The sequence below is a fragment of the Nelumbo lutea genome, chromosome 2 (assembly GCF_056320005.1).
Source record: "Nelumbo lutea isolate HS-2025 chromosome 2, American lotus-T2T, whole genome shotgun sequence".
NCBI lineage: Eukaryota > Viridiplantae > Streptophyta > Magnoliopsida > Proteales > Nelumbonaceae > Nelumbo > Nelumbo lutea.
The window spans coordinates 14053327-14070092 of NC_142685.1; the positions used below are offsets into that span (position 1 = coordinate 14053327).

At 35.0% G+C, this 16766-nt stretch overlaps 1 protein-coding gene across 1 annotated transcript; it reads left to right on the forward strand.

Annotated features, from left to right (window-relative positions):
• The first annotated feature begins 1472 nt into the window (after positions 1-1472).
• On the forward strand, positions 1473-15749 carry LOC148868700 (oxysterol-binding protein-related protein 3C-like). Its single transcript, XM_088969873.1, has 9 exons — positions 1473-2045; positions 5131-5224; positions 6207-6323; positions 6417-6489; positions 6575-6693; positions 6968-7089; positions 8427-8658; positions 14682-14860; positions 15317-15749. The coding sequence occupies exons 1-9, from the start codon at positions 1948-1950 to the stop codon at positions 15561-15563; spliced, it is 1281 nt and encodes a 426-aa protein (XP_088825999.1). The 5' UTR covers positions 1473-1947; the 3' UTR covers positions 15564-15749.
• The last annotated feature ends 1017 nt before the right edge of the window (positions 15750-16766 follow it).

Consider the following 16766-nt stretch of genomic DNA (forward strand, 5'->3'; position numbering starts at 1 on the left):
TTATGGACATGAGATTGAATAATAAGATGAAAACATGTTTTACTAAACCAAATCCAAGAACATGTTTTGGATCTCAGTTTTGAAAACAGAAAAAAACAAAGAACCAAATACCTGTTTTTTGTGTTTTGTTTTAAGTAACAATCTATTTTAAAACAGGATGATTTTGATTTATTTTTGAAACTGCCAAAAAAAAAAATCATCTTGTAAAACACCCCTTAAATATGAAATCTTAAATCAATTATAATAACCAAGGAGGTATTTCATATTTGACAGATCATGGCTGAAGTTGAAGACTTGAGGTTGAATTTGATTACTAATTACTACATCTTCAAATATTCCATATGTTTAATTAATCTTATAAACAAAGCAACAAACTACATTCAGTTCAACCACCATTTTGAAGTTTGAACAATCCAAAATCAATTGATTGTGGAATTTGAAGATGAGAGCATCTGCGTAAGCATCAGTAGTTGCTGTTTAAGGTGGACAAAGAGCTCTGGCCACATGGCATACCCGTTACCATATATCCCCAATTTTCAGGAGCCACCTTCCTATTAATTGACCACCCCATCTTTTTATACACAAATCATTTCTATCTAAAAAATAAAAATAGAAAACTTGCTTTTGGATGATATTCCAACCTTCTATATATTGGGCCTACACACTCTGCTTAGAGAATTCAACTTTTAATATCAACACAGCCATGAATTTAGCTGTCTTGAGTCGTGGGTTGCATTTGGATAGTAGGAAATGTTTTATCCAGCAAAATATTTCTGATGAAAAATAAATATTTATAAAATATATTATTAATTACAATCTGAAAAAATGGATTTTAGGTTAAATAAAACTAAGGCTGCCTTTCATTGCAATGCAAACATAAATATGTATATTGCATATTTTTCTTCTTTTCGGTTCATGAATATAAATATGGTTCAGATTTTAAATCATTTTTACACTCATATTTTTTTGTTTAAAATCAGTGCAAAGTATGAACCCCATCATTAAGGCTGTATTTGGTTGAAGAAAAAAGTAGGAAAAAGAATGAAAAAGATAGGGAAAGCTTTACCAATCTTATATATGTTTCCCTATATTTTCCTTCATCTCCTTACCTTTTCCTTCAAACCAAATATAACCTAAATGATCCACCTACCTTATGTTCCAATGCCTTAAATTTAGTTAAAAAATTGATTACAAAAAAAAATATAAATCTATATCCAAAATATAGGTATAGTAATACTCATTTTTTTAAATACAAAAATGTCAAAAAATAGGTATTATAATTCCTGTGATAATCATTACTTTTTTACTATCAAACAAATAAATACCCTTGTATTACAAACAAACGGAATCTAATAAACCCACTATTTCATTCTCTCACGGTCTCACTTTCTCACTTTAATTTTGGATAATATTTTATTTTTGAAATAATTATTTTGGATATATTTTGGGAAAGTTGTAGGAGGGGTAATTTCGTATTTACAGCGAATCCTGCAGTCGAAGTGTATCACTCGAAAAGCCTTTGGGAGGGGCGCACTCCTTTTTGTTTTCAGCTCTGTCTCGTCTCTCATGGTCATGACTCATGGTGTATTAAATTAATTAATTTTTGTAGAGAATATATCCGATCTTTTTCATTTTGGCTTCAAACAGCCGAACCGCCAACGAGTTCCAACCCCATCTTCGCTGTTCTTTGTAATCCCTCCCCCCGCACTCCTCCTTTACCAATTTCATACTACTAATAATATCAGTGTTAGCTTCTTCTCACTTAATTTGTTCCGTGGTTACACTTCGAACGCTTTAATTCGAGGTTCGATCAATCGGGGCTTGGCTTCCTCTACAGCGATTTCATCGAGGAGGATTGAATTTCTCGGAAGTTCTGCATAGTTGACAGATCATTTTATCCTTCATAGATTTTCTGATTTAGGCAGAATTCGAATTAGGTTTTACGAGATGGCTTCCAAGGATCAGAAGCAAGGTGGTGGCTTTTTCTCGTCGATCGCTTCTAGCTTGTCTAATTTTGGCAGCGCGATGCACAAATCTGTTAACGGGTATGGCGGTATGCAGAGCGTCAGTTTCGATCCTTGTGTCTTTGCCTTTTGCGGTTTTACTCTAGGTTTAACGCGTTCATTTTCATCGTATAGAACCCTGATTTTATTTATTATTTTTTTTAGAAAAAATTGATCTTCAGTTGGTGAAGTGGAACTATGTCTTTATTTTGTTAGAGGAATCCTGGATTAGGAATTTTGTTGATATATGTGTGCTTTTCTCCTTTATCTTGTAGAATATGATCACTTGCTTTTCTGTAATTGGAATTTTAGGTTGTCTCTCCCTGAAATAGTTCAAGTCAGATCTTCTTTGGATAGTGGAATTTGGGTAAACAAAGCTTGCTAGAAATTTCTGATGGTTAACTCGAAGCTGGTTCAAATTGTCAAATTTACTATGAAGATAGTCAAGGTTGACTGTGCTTCTTAGCTACACTAGGATATCGGGTACAATTCTTTTAAGTTTCTCAGTCAGTCTACTGAATCCAGTAGATTATTGCAAATGCAAACCCGTAATTCTACAACTTGGAACTGGGCGTAAAATCATAGTTGTCAAGGCATCGCCTGGGTGACTGGGCATCCTTGGTTGGGTGCCTCGTTAACGCCTTCACTTATAGCAACAAGACGCCTGTCTAGGTGGCTAGGTTCCTGCATAGGCAATAAGGCACCTGCCGCCTCATCATCATCGCCATCACCATCACCATCACCCTCACCCAAGCCTTATCCCAACTACATGGGGTTGGAAAAATGAATCCTGTTTTGCCATTCCGCTGTTAATGCCATATCCATTGTTAAATTATGAGCACTTAAATGATTTCTAAGTTCTAACTACTTTGACCCAAGTCCTTTTTGGTCCATCCCTAGCCCTTCTAGCCCCTTCAACTTGCAACAGATCAATTCTTCTTACGGGCACTGTTGGTGGTCTTCTACGCATGTGACCAAACCATCTTAGTTCAATCTCTCACTTTATCACCTATTGGAGCTACTCCTATGTTCTTTCAATGACTTCATTTCTTACCCTATTGCTTATTCTTATTAATATTTCTGTTAAAACATTCTATTATATATTAAATATATCATTTATACTTTGTTTTGAAATTTTACTATTGAAATTTAAGAGACCAAAGGGTTTTGAGAAATGAAAAATGAAGAAAGAATAGAAACATAAAGAGGTTTCTTTTCTTTGTTTTTTCTATTCTCTTTCTCTCCCTGATATTAAATAAAACAACAGCTTCATCCTTTTTTTTCTTTTCTCTTTTACTTTCTCTTTTAAATTTTTATCATATAAAATTATAGTCTTCTTTAGTTTCTAATTGATATGAAATTGCTCTATTAAATACTATCATTAGTAATTATTTTTGAAAAATATTAAAATTAATATATTTAAAATGTGCTTATCTTTTAGATATGATGATTTGCCATATTTTGAGTGGAAATTTAATGTTCTTAATAAAGATGATTGCTATTTTTTCAATTAATATGTATGCTGAAATGGTATTTAAAGCTAAAGAACTAGCCAAAAAGTTTTGTATTTATTTTATAAAATTCTCATAAACTAGGTGCGCCACTATCGCTCAGAATCACCTTGAGCATAGTATGGTAGTAGGGCTAGAAGTGGGGTCATAACTTAAAACTTGAGGAAGTGAATAGTATTGTGTGATTTCTTTGTTTTTTCAAAGATAATGTGGAATTTGGATGTTGATATGGATGGATGGCAAGACCAAAATTAAATTAGAAAATGAATGTGGGCTGGGAACTTTGAAGTAGCCCTACTAGAAGAACTATAGGAGGTCCAAAGGAAATAGGTGGATCCATGGGGGTAGTGAGTGAAGATCTGAGGACTTGACAGATAAAAATAAATTCTTAGGACTTGGTGTCTCACGTCTTGACAGAGAATATGGCTTGTGATGGATAGAAGTAATGAAACAGGATTCATGTAGGTGGTTCTGCTTTTGAGTTGAGTTGACTAAACTGAGCTATATGGAAAGCTGCCATCTGAGAGAGAGGAATGCATCATTTAAAGATAATAGATAGAGCATTTGGAGCAAGATATGGTAATATGCCATAGACAATAAAGCTTCTGAGGTGTACTATTACATGCTTCTGAACAGTTTCACAGGAAAGTATGGATATGGAATACTATTTTCTCCCTTTAGATTTGGGATTATAGGCAAAACCAATTTCTCTTTCTGGATGCTGAACCATATATTTAGAGTGGGAGTTGTACTCCAATTCCAAGGTTTTGTGCACTAAGCTATGGACTTATGAGGAGCAAAGATAACAGAGCATGGATTTTAGGTAAAAACCATCTTCCTTTATTTTGGGAGAACTGGTCAAAGATGATTTTTACTCTATGCTGAACCATTTTTACTCTATTGTGAGAGTGGCACTCTATATCCATAGCTCTGATCACTGAGCTATTGAATTAAAAATAATGGGTTCCTCATTTCATTATGATGTTAATAGCACCCTTACTTATTTTACAATGAAAATAACTGCTTTTTATGTTCCATCTTGATTATCTAAATGTCACCTTAATGTTATGTGAGTGCTGATAATGCCTTTACATGGTTTACTATTTTGTCATATTGATTAATTGATTTGTTCTAGCCATCATAAATTCATAATTAGGCATTGTGCTTTATGCCCCACTTTGTCATATACTTTCTCTCCATATATTGGAGTGATCAATCATTTTAGGTTAGGACTTATATTCTGTGCCTATGTTAATAGTACCTTTACTTGTCTTACAATGAAAATAACCATTTTTTTAATGTTATATCTTGATTATCTAAATGACACCTTAACATTATGTGAGTGCTGAAAATGCCTTTACATGGTTTGTTATATTGCTTATTTGATTGGTTATTTGTTTCTATGTATCGTAATTAGGCACTGTGCTTTAGGTCCCACTTTGTCATATATTTTCTTCCCATATGTTAAAGAGATCAACCATTTTAGGCTAGGACTTCTACTCTATGCCTATGTATGGTAAAGTTGTATTATTTAATAGCCTATCAATCATTTAAAATGCTCCTTACTCAGACTAAATTTGGCCTGCTTCCTTCTCTCTCTCTCTCTCTCTCTCTAGGTTGCTAGGTTATGATGGACTGGAAGTTATAAATCCAGAGGGAGGCAAAGAAGATGCAGAGGAGGAAGCTCAGCGAGGAAGATGGAAGAAGGAGGTGCTTTATTCTTTTATTACTTTTAGTTTTCTGCAGCTGTTCTATTTTTGCATGTTCCTCTTTCTATTTCAGGTTTTATCTTTTGTAATTGATTATATTCTTGGTTTGTGGTAAAGCTTTTTTCTACTTTTTAAAGAAAATAATAATATTTAATGTACTAGTTCTCTTAATATTATCTTATACTATGAAGTCCTATACTAGTCCCCATAACCATGACAAAGGAATTCGTAAGAAAAAACTATGACAAAGGAGTGAAACTTCTAGTTTTAAAGCATGTATCCGTGGTTATGGAGTGAAAATTTTCTCAAAAGTCTGGGATGGGGATTTCTAATGTATTATGCATTTGGGCATAAAAATTGGGCTTTTGGTTTACCTTTTAGTTTTTATTCTCTTTGAATGAGCTCTCATTAAACACCTCATCTTCTCCCTTTAGGCATGTTAAATGAATTGTATTACCTAAAAATAGAGAAAGAAAAAGGGGGATTAAGGGATTGTATTACCTACACTTGCTTTTCTCTTTTCTCTAAAAAAATGGTATTTTTATCTGTTAAAGGACCTTGTTTCACTCAACTTTCCTTAATAAACATGACTTTGACCAAACATACCCAGATCACTCTCTTTCCGTCCACTCACTCCCTCCTTGTCTCTCAATGTCTCCACACACATGCTTGTGCATGTGTATATGTGTACACCACTAGGCACTCCAAAAGTTGGTTTTTGAATTTGATTCTTTGACACTCTTATTCCTGTATCTGCAAGCTTTCCTGCCCCATGCACTGGTGACTTGGGTTTCAAAGGATGGTATCACATCTGCCCGGGAAAATGGGTCATAGCTATGTACCTAACTACGTATTATAGATAAGCCTTATTAACCATATGCTAACTTGTTCATTTGTGAAAAAGTAAAAATGAACTTTTGCTTGTGCACCTTTTATTATGTCCTATGTAATTTTATTCTGATCTTCCCCCTCTTTTCTTGCAGGAAAGAGACAGTTACTGGAAGATGATGCACAAGTATATTGGTTCAGATGTTACATCAATGGTGTCACTTCCAGTCCTCATTTTTGAGCCAATGACTATGCTTCAGAAAATGGCTGAGGTTTGTGGAGCTTGTTTTGGAAACAAATTCCTATTCACTAACGTATATGCTTCTGTTTTCTATATGAAACATTACAAGTTTAAATGGTTGCAGTTAATGGAGTACTCCTACTTGTTAGATCAGGCAGATGGATGTGAAGACCCTTACTTGCGGCTGGTATATGCTTGTAAGTGATTTTTTTTTGGCTCCAAATGTTTATGAGACATGCAAAGTTTTTTCTGGTATGATGTAGTTATGTTTATCTTTTGCAGCATCATGGGCAATATCTGTCTACTATGCTTACCAACGAACTTGGAAGCCTTTTAATCCCATACTTGGTGAGACATATGAAATGGCCAATCATGGTGGGATTACATTCATTGCAGAGCAGGTTAGTTGTTCAGGATTATGATATTTCTAGTTTTTTTTTTCTTGTTTCTTTTATTCCCCTTTAATTTTTGGATCCTTTTCATCTGTTGGTGTTCTTTTCATGCATTATTGGTTGTTAAAAAGGCACCTTTTCTCCTCTTTTGCATGCACTTTTGGACCAGCCAAATCATTTGCTATAGTTGATGTTTTATCATCAACATCTTAACAATGTTTTCTGGTTTTTGTTTTACATGCAATAGCCCACTTTAGTTTATTAATATTCTTTTCAATTTCAGGTGAGTCACCACCCCCCAATGAGTGCTGGACATGCTGAAAATGAACATTTTATCTATGATGTTACTTCAAAGTTGAAGACCAAATTTTTAGGAAATTCAGTTGATGTCTATCCTGTTGGAAGGTATTCTGTGATATTTATTTCTACTTTCTCTATTCTTGGCAACCACATCTGTGTTGAATACTATTTGCTAAATTTTGTTGGAATCTACTTTCTTCATTTGTGTTTGGCAGCTGAGATAGTTCTCAGTAGCTCCTTCTTATACTTCTTTGTATTTTTTTTTGTTTTTTATAAATAAATTTTATCGTATATTTCCTCAAAAAAAGTTTGTTGGAATCTAATACTAGAGCATTTTGTAATTTTCTTGATTTGAATATAAAATCCTTATTATGAATATCTTAATACATTGAAATTTGTGCTTGTCAATATGAAAGACACCCATGCCTGCAAAAACGTACCATGCACCCCCAAGAAAAAACAAAACAAAAAGAATAATGTACATGTGCATATAGAGACATGCATAAGGGTTGAATTCCATGTCAAAGTGGTTGTTCACTATAAAGTTAAAAGAGTGTAGAACTGTAGCTGCTATGCGAATTCAAAAGAATACATTATGACCTGATGAGGATAAGACATGAGTTTTGGCGTTTGTGGCTTCCTGCATCTTTATTGAGTGAGGCCACTAAGAGGTGCCTAACATCCTGGATATAGTCGCCTAGTGATGCATTTATATAATTACAAAGGCTACTTTTGGTAATAGTGGAAATGCAAATATGTACGGATCATGAAAATGCAAAGTTGGTTTGGTTTTGCATTGATAAATTTTGTATTTTTTGGTTAAAAAGTTGAGCAGATTTTGTATTTTTGCCAAACATATTTGGTTGTGATGGGTACAGACAAATTCCAAGACTAGAATTTTCCTTTTGTACATTGACCAACTTTGAGTGCAAAGTTTGCGTCTCTCATTTTGAATGCATACGTTTCAGAAAAAACAAATTTTGCTGTCATATTCAGTACAAAAACGTGTTCTTATTAAATGCCCGCAAAGCTGAACTGGATTACAAATTCGCTTTGGTTCAGTGTTTGTGTTCTTACCAAACACAGCCAAAAGAACAAAATCAATTTCCATATTCTATCAATTTTGGACTAAAGCTCTGCTGTCTTGGACTGATCAAAAAAAGATTTGCTTCTTTGAGCGTTATTTTACTTGCATGGATCTGAATCTCCTATCCTGGATGCACTAATATGTTAACAAGTAAAAGTTTAACTCTGAAGTTAAGATTTTTGATCATTTTGGCTTTCCTGGATCTGGAATTCCTATGTGTTTTCTTCAAATCTGTGATATAGGGTCAACCTCTCCATAGTTATTATTGCAACGGATATTTGTTGTTATTTGTTCAGTCCTGTCTTTACATTATCATAGAAATCAAAGGGTTCTCTATGTTTGTTTGCTATTGCAGGACAAGAGTGACTCTTAAAAGAGATGGTGTTGTCCTAGATCTGGTTCCCCCTCCCACCAAAGTTAATAACCTTATATTTGGAAGGACCTGGGTTGATTCACCTGGGGAGATGATCTTGACGAACTTGACAACTGGTGACAAAATTGTACTATACTTTCAGCCATGCGGCTGGTTTGGGTATGTCTGTATAGATTTCCACATGTTGATGGGCTTTCTGAGTTACAACTTTATTGCAATATTTTAATATATTTTAGCTGCATGTAGCCATTGATCATTTACATTATGATATCACCATATTTGCCCAGATATTGCTGGTTGGCGTACAGAATTGAAAATTTTGCTAAATGTGTGGCTTTGATTTTTCAAACTTCTGCACTAAAGAGGTATTCCTCAATTCTTTAACTGTTTTCTACTCACCTTTCTGGGGCATTTACATAGTATAACTGTTTTGGCTCAAGTTACCGCTTTAATCTCTGGTCAATAAAATCTATTCATTTATAAAAAAAGCTCTTTTGGCTCAAGTTACCCAGATACAGTGAGGACATGGATGGACAAGGTCTTGGGTATGCAACTTACACTAAAAGATGAAGTAGCCAATATATGGCAACCATGCACAAGTATTTGGGTATCATAGATTCTGGCATCACATTTTTATTTTTACATAGTATAACTGTTTTGGCTCAAGTTACTGCTTTAATCTCTGGTCAATAAAATCAATTCATTTATAAAAAAGAAACTGTTTTGGCTCAAGTTACCCAGATACAGTGAAGACATTGATGCACAAGGTCTTGGGTATGAAACTTACACTAAAAGTTGAAGTAGCCAATATGATGTGACAACCATGCACAAGTATCTGGGTATCATAGATTATGGCATCACATTTTTATTTTTTTTCTTATCTATGTCATAGTAATGATATGCTACCAACGTTTTATCTTATTTAGGTTTCATTAATTATATATTTTCATGTAGCCAACCCCTTATAGTTAGGGCAAGGATTAGTTGAGTTGAGTTATCATAAACTATTAATATATTAAGTCAAGTATTCCTAATTCAACTTTCCTGGTTTAGCAGTATGATATTTCATGCCAGTCCTTGTGTTTTGTTGTTTCTAAAACACAAGAAATGTTTATGCCTTTTATTTGTTTGTAAAGTGCAACCTGTTATGGTAATATGATTCAAGAGAAGTATTTATGTTTATCATGAATTCTTGATAGACATTGGTTTCAAATGACTAGTGTTTCCTATTTGACAATGAAGTTCTAAAATATTTCCATTCTCAAATGACTGGCATTTCCACCATCTAGTGGAATGTTACCTTAACTACCATGAACAGTGTCATAAAAGTGTCTCAGGCACACCTAGATACATAGGCAAGGCACATTTTAAGGCATGCACCTTGCCCAAACCTAAGTGCAGCCATATGCCTTCTTTTAGATCCTAATGTGCTTTACACCTTTGCAAATGGTTTATCAACTTCTAAATTATCATATGTTGCTGATTTCATACTACTAATGGTCTCTTAACTTTTAAGATAAACAAAAACAAAGACCTTTTAAATACTTGAAACCTCATTCCTTGGAATTAGGCTCTTAAATAGCAAAACTTTCAATCAAAGAAGCAACAACTATACAATCAGTATTTGATCTTGAATCTTAAAATAAAATGAGCTGTGACTAAAATAACAAAACCAACCCCATCATATATACCAGTCAAGAGTTTATGTCAGGGATGCTACCCCAAAGGCCTAAACCCCAACACATTGACTTATTTGGGCTTGGCTCAAGGAGCCTCTATGGAGGCGGAAAGCAAATCTCCTAGGATCAGGAATGCAAGCTGTTTAACATCACACTAGCTATTTTAAGTAATGCAACTAAGAAATAAATAAATACATTGGAAGTTTTAAATGCTTGAATTGTTGAGTGCTTGGAGCACTTTGATGTGATCTACTTTTATTTGCTTATCTTCCATGTTTTCACTTTGAACGCATTTTACATGTTTTGCTTATGTATTACTTTGAACCAATGGGCTTTATAGAACATCTAATTTGTTTTAAAGTTCTAGTTTGCATTTTTTATGTATTACCATTTATATATATGTATATATATCTAAAAAGTCTGCACCGCTTGAAAAAGGGACACACACACACTTTGTCTTGCTAATCTTGGAGGCTAGAGCCGCTAGACACCCATCTAGCATGGAAATGTTTGGGCTTGCCGTTTGCTTCAAGGGGTCGGTACAAAACAGCTTGTAAAATTAGAGTAATGCAGTTAAAAAGAAATAAAGAGATTAAAAGTTTCACATGTTTGAATTGTTCAGTGCTTGAATGTGTTTTATATAAAGGGCAGCCGAATGCATGAGGCTCCTGCCAATGCGGGGTCTGCGGAGGGACAGATGTACGTAGCCTTACCCCTGTACATATAGCGATGTTTTCAAATTGCCATTGACCCAGACGGTCAGACTGGGAGCCGTTCTGGCGATCGGTTCCGTTTTACCCCAAACCCGGTCCCTGGCCAAAAACCGTTGAATTGGTCAACAAACCATTGACCCGGACAGTTTGACCACTGAACTGTTCGACCCAGACAATGGTTGCGATTTATTACTTATGACAGAACAAGAATGAAAAGAGAAGTTCAGAACTCCAGATCTCTCAGGCGTACGCCTCAAAGGTATCAGCGACTTTGGCATACGCCTCAGGGCGTTTTGGGAGTGCCTCGCCTAGAGGCCCGCCTCCAGGTGTACGCCTCCCACGCCTTTTAAAACACCGGACCAATCTTGACGAGAGAGAGAGAGAGATCAGATCTACTTACATTGTGTTGTTGCCGCTGTAGTTCGTTCTCGCCGTTGCGGCCTGCAAGTGAGCTCCTCCTCCTCCTCTCAGTCTTCTTTCTTTTCTAAACTCTCTCAGTTGATGGCTTCTCAAACCTCACTCTCATTCTCAAACATTTTTTCTTATAATATTTGTATGAATGTTACCCTAAAATTCCAACCTAATGGGTAAGATGACGTATCATTTGTTAAAGACTTAAGTGTTTAAACCGTTTGAACCATTTGACCCGGGCAGTTGAATTGCTGATCCAGAAACCGGTGGCCAGAGCGGTTCCTTTTCGGGTCGGTTTTTAAAACCTTGACATATAGAGAGGTTTGAATGTGTTTTATATGTTATGTTTAATTTTATTTTTACATTTTCACTTTGAATATGTTTTGTATGTTATGTTTGCGTATTTTAATTTGAGCTAATACTATTTTTAATATATTTTTTGCATTTTTCAAATTTTTTTGACAAATTTAAAAAATTTGCATCTCACTTCGAAAAGGTGTGCGCCTTGCCTTGGGCACTAAAATGCCTTGCGCCTTTAAAACACCGGTTTTAAGAAAAATGTCTCAACTCTTTGTGCCTCACCGTTTTTTTTTTCTACAATCGCTCTTTCTCCATCTCTCTTACATTCAATAGAAAAAGGACTCAACTCCTTGTTCTTATTCTCTCTCTCTCTCTCTCTCTTGTTCGCTTGCAAAATTTTTATTAGTATAAAATTTTAGTCTTCCTTAGTTGATAATAATTGTTTTAACATACAATTGCTCAATCAAATACTTGCATGTAATAGCGCGATGTTTTGAGAATACAATTAAGGGTCATTTACTTAAGCACCCCCATAGTTTAACATATTTACTAAAACCTATTCTATAGTTTACGCTTATGTAAAACTCCTCCTATAGTTTGCAACCTATTTACTTAATTGACCTTCTGTCAAGAATCTTTTATATTACTGTCTGAAAATGGTAACTTGACAACCTGTACTGAGTTGAAAATGTTTAAGGGCATGGGCCTATGGTTATTTTATTCTGAAAGTACTGCTAGCACTTCATATTGAGGTTTTAAAATCAACCAATGTTTGATTTTCAGATCTACCATACAATGTTTGGTTTCTCCAAAATGAAGAAGAGAGAACAGTGCATCCCAGGTTATTAGTTTGCAATAGCATGCCTTCTTCAAATAAAGAATAAAATTGATGAAAAGAGTTGTTGCCGATGTTTCACTAGGGGCAAAAATGACATTTCCATTTATATTTTCTGTAGACTAAATTGGTCTTAACAGACACTAAGGTCAAAACTGTCATTTTCCACTTCAGTTTAGTGGAAGGTCTCAATTAAGAATTGGTTGCGAACTATAGGGGGTGTTTTAGTAAAACACAAACCATAGGGTAGGTTTTAGTAATTTTATTAAACTACAGGGCGTGTTTTAGTAAGTGACCCTATGTTAGGGAAAATTCCCAGTTAGTACCCTGTACTTTGGGCCTAGTGCCACTTTGGTCCCTGAACTTTAAAATGCGACAATTCAGTACCCAAACTTTTAAAACACCCCTGTACTTTCAGGGGCCGAAGTGGCACAGGCCCAAGGTACAGGGTACTAATAGGGAACTTTCCCTTAATGTTATTGCTAAAGAGTATTGCTGTTTTTGTCTATTTGCATGCATGCTGATTGTTATGTAAAATTAGAGAACCAGCCACCTACCCACCTAAGGCTCCACTATTTCCTAGAATTGCCTAGGCACCTTGGCATAGGGATTCAAACAGACTAGATTATGATCCGATCCTATTTTCTTGGATTTGGATACTCCCTGCCTGATTTTTCGGATCGGATTGAATCACAAAATAGGATCTGTGTGTATTGAATTGGATCCTTATTGGATATTGGATATTCGATAAAATGATCCAATGGATTTGAATTTGAATTTGCATTTGAATCATATGCATTTTCTATCGGATTCGGATATACCCCAATTTGAGTATGATCTGATCCATTTGCATCCCTACCAACAACTATGTGCACAGGCATATTTGAATGACGATTGGGAGCAGATGGATGTTGTTGAGTGGGCTGGTTTGTTTTGTTGAGTGGCCCAGTTTTTCTTTAGTTTGTTTTTATTTAATTAGGAAGTTGTTGGGCCTTCGGCCCATTAGTTTTTTATTTTTTAAAGTTGTGACTATTCAGTTTTAGTAGCCGCCCTACTAAGGGCATCCTTGTAATATCTCATCTTTAAGTTAAATATAAATATAATGAGGGGCTGGCAGCTAGGGTTAATTTTCTCATAACTCTAGTTGACCTCCTACTCTTTTCTTCTTCTCCTTCCTTCTCTACTGCTGAAATCTTCACCTTCCCTCCCTTTCTCTCACAAGAAGCTTGACTCAATCAGCAAATAGTGATTTCTACTGATGCAAAGGCATATTTGGGAATCACTTCACGTGAGGATGGAAAAAAATGACATGACAAAGTCCTTCATACCTCTTGTTGTGGCTGCCTGAAAAGAAAATAAAGACTTGTCATCTAATGAGTTTGGTGGTATTGACCAGGATAGATTATGTAATTTAGTTCCTATGGACAAACCGGATGGCTAGAAGGGCTTGGGGTGGACTGAAAAGGACCTGGGTGGAAGTAACAAGAAATGAGATAATATAACCATGGATATGCCACTGAATAGAACAAAATAACAAAACAGGATTCGTGTAGCCAACCTCATATAGTTGGGACAAGGCTTGGATGATGATGAGTTCCTATGGACAAATAAACATACAGTGATTGGAAAATACCATGCATATGATCCTGGGCAATGAAAAATGCCATGTGGTTGCAAGAAGAAACTGTACCTTGGTTTTAGATGATTTACAAAAACTTCCCTGATTCAATGATCATCCTTTCTGATGAAATTCCCTGCAGGGTCCTGTTGGCAAACCTGATTGAATTGAATTCAAGAATCCCAGAATGGTTCCAAAATTTGTTCTGTACTTGATTTTATTTCTGGACGCAATTTCTGGTGAATAAGACACAATCTATCAGTCATAGAATAGATTTCCTACCATTACCCCTTAAATTCATATATCCTTATTTCCATAGGGTGTTTCTTAGAGGATGGTGCCATGGTGGAACTCTATTTAGTAATTAGCCAGCCCATTCATGCCCATATTAATTGAAATATGAACCAGATTTACATGTTATGGGCAATTACCTCTCATCTCTCTGCTACCTACGTTCAGGTTATGCAAAGAAGGTATTATCTTTAGCATCAGAAGGCAATGGTGATGTTCTAGGTGTTCCTTGTATGGTCCCGTGGATGGGCTATTCTGATAATATTGTGCACTTTAATTTTTCTCCTGTTAGCTAACTTAGCTTTATTGTGCCCATATTAATTGAAGTATCAAAGCGTTCATTTATATACTGCACTAATTTCCACCTATTGTATTGATGCTGTTTAACAGGTCTGGAGAGTTGCTGATGTTCCAAAGGATGATAAGTTCCAGTATACGTATTTTGCACATAAAATAAACAGCTTTGACACAGCACCTAAGAAATTGTTGGCATCAGATTCTCGTTTACGTCCTGATAGATATGCACTTGAAAAGGGTGATCTATCCAAAGCTGGTTCTGAAAAGGGCAGGTCGGTCTGTCTGTCTGTCTCTCTCTCTCTCACACACACACACATGCACATGCACACACTATTTCACAAGTCATTGAGAAGTATCTAGTCCACGGAGTATGTGAAAGGCCTCCTGTTCTGTTGCTCATCTGTATCTGTGTGGAAAAGGGTTTTCTTAATTTGTCCAGGTAGGCAGTTTCCTACACAAACTTTCCCATTTCTGCCATGTGGAGGAACCCTGCAGCCAGTCTAGACTATTCCTCCTGTTCATCAGTAATAAGTCCCACCTTGTATTGGTGTTTTTAACCACCGAGATTAGCCATTCCATTTAGAGTTTGAATATTTTAATTTTAGAAGTTACTTAATGACTAGAGTTTGATTGAACTAAGGCTAGGATGTTCCAAATGTGTATTTTTGTCTTAACAATTAAGTCATACAGATTATGGCTGTCTTCTCACATACCTATATTTATTTCAGTCTGGAGGAGAGACAGAGAGCCGAAAAGAGAAACAGAGAAGCAACTGGTCATCAGTTTACTCCACGATGGTTTGACATGACAGGTGAAGTGACCCCTACACCATGGGGTGACTTAGAAGTGTACCAATACAATGGAAAATACACACAACATCGGACTGCTTCAGATAGCTCAAACGGTATTGAGGAAGTTGATGTCAGATCAATTGAGTTCAACCCCTGGCAGTATGGCAACTTGACTACAAAGTGAGGTTTTCTTATGCATGTTTGTTTTCTTTTCTTTCTGTTTTTTTTTTGTCCTCTGGTAGCTGAAACAGTAAGAAACAGTTTAGATGTGATTTGTAGAAATTATTGTATTTGAGTGTGTACATGGCATATCTTTTCGTATTCGTATTATTATATTAATTGGTTCAAGTGCATTTAGTCATTGTTACTACATTTCTTGTCATTGAGCAATTTGTATGGTTGGTTATTTGGTTCTTTTGGTACGAGATGGGACTGTTTAGGGTCAGGATTACAGAGACCCTAAAAGATGACTCCCGCTGCCAAAAGCTTTTAATTGTCAGCCTATGGATTGTTATTCAATATCCATTGAGATGTTTTTTGACAGTTTTTATCCTTGATAATGTCATCTCTCAACTTATGCCCTGGGGCGGATCCGCCCACATCATGCTTTTCACTTTTCAAAAACAGACCGGACCAGACGGTCAGACTAGAAAAACCGATGACCGGTTTCATTTTATCCCAGAATCGTTATTTCGTCAAAACCGTTGATTTGGTCATCAAACTGCTGACCGGGTATTTGAATCGTTGGTTCAGTTTGTTTGTTTGTTTATTTTTTTATTTTTTTAGTTTTTATAATATTTATTTAAAAATGTATATAAATATATAATACAAAATTATAAATACATATAAAATATTATATTTTAAATAATATATAATATATTATAAAAATATATTTACATTTATATATATATATATATAAATATATATATAATATATATATATAAAATATATATACATATATATATATATATATATATATATATAGATAGATAGATAGATAGATAGATAGAAAAACATGTATACCGGTCAGTTTGGTTAATTGCCGGTTTTTATATTGGTTAACCGAAACCGAACCAATACCTTTAGTTTTTTAAAAAACTGAACCGATCAGTTCATTTAACCAATTTTTTGATTCATTTTTGGTCGGTTCAGTTTTTCGGTTTTTTGTGCTCACCCTTAACACCTTTGAAAATTTGACATTTTTTAAATCACTTTTAATTTAATAGACCCATGCCTATACAACAACCCTCTCTTTCTTCAAATCCCTATTCTTTTTTACCAAAAAAAAAAAACAAAAAAAAACTATTCTTCAATATGATTCTCAAATCTACTTTTCAATGTTTAAAAATACAAAAAGAAAAAAAGAAAAAAAAAACATTGATATCAT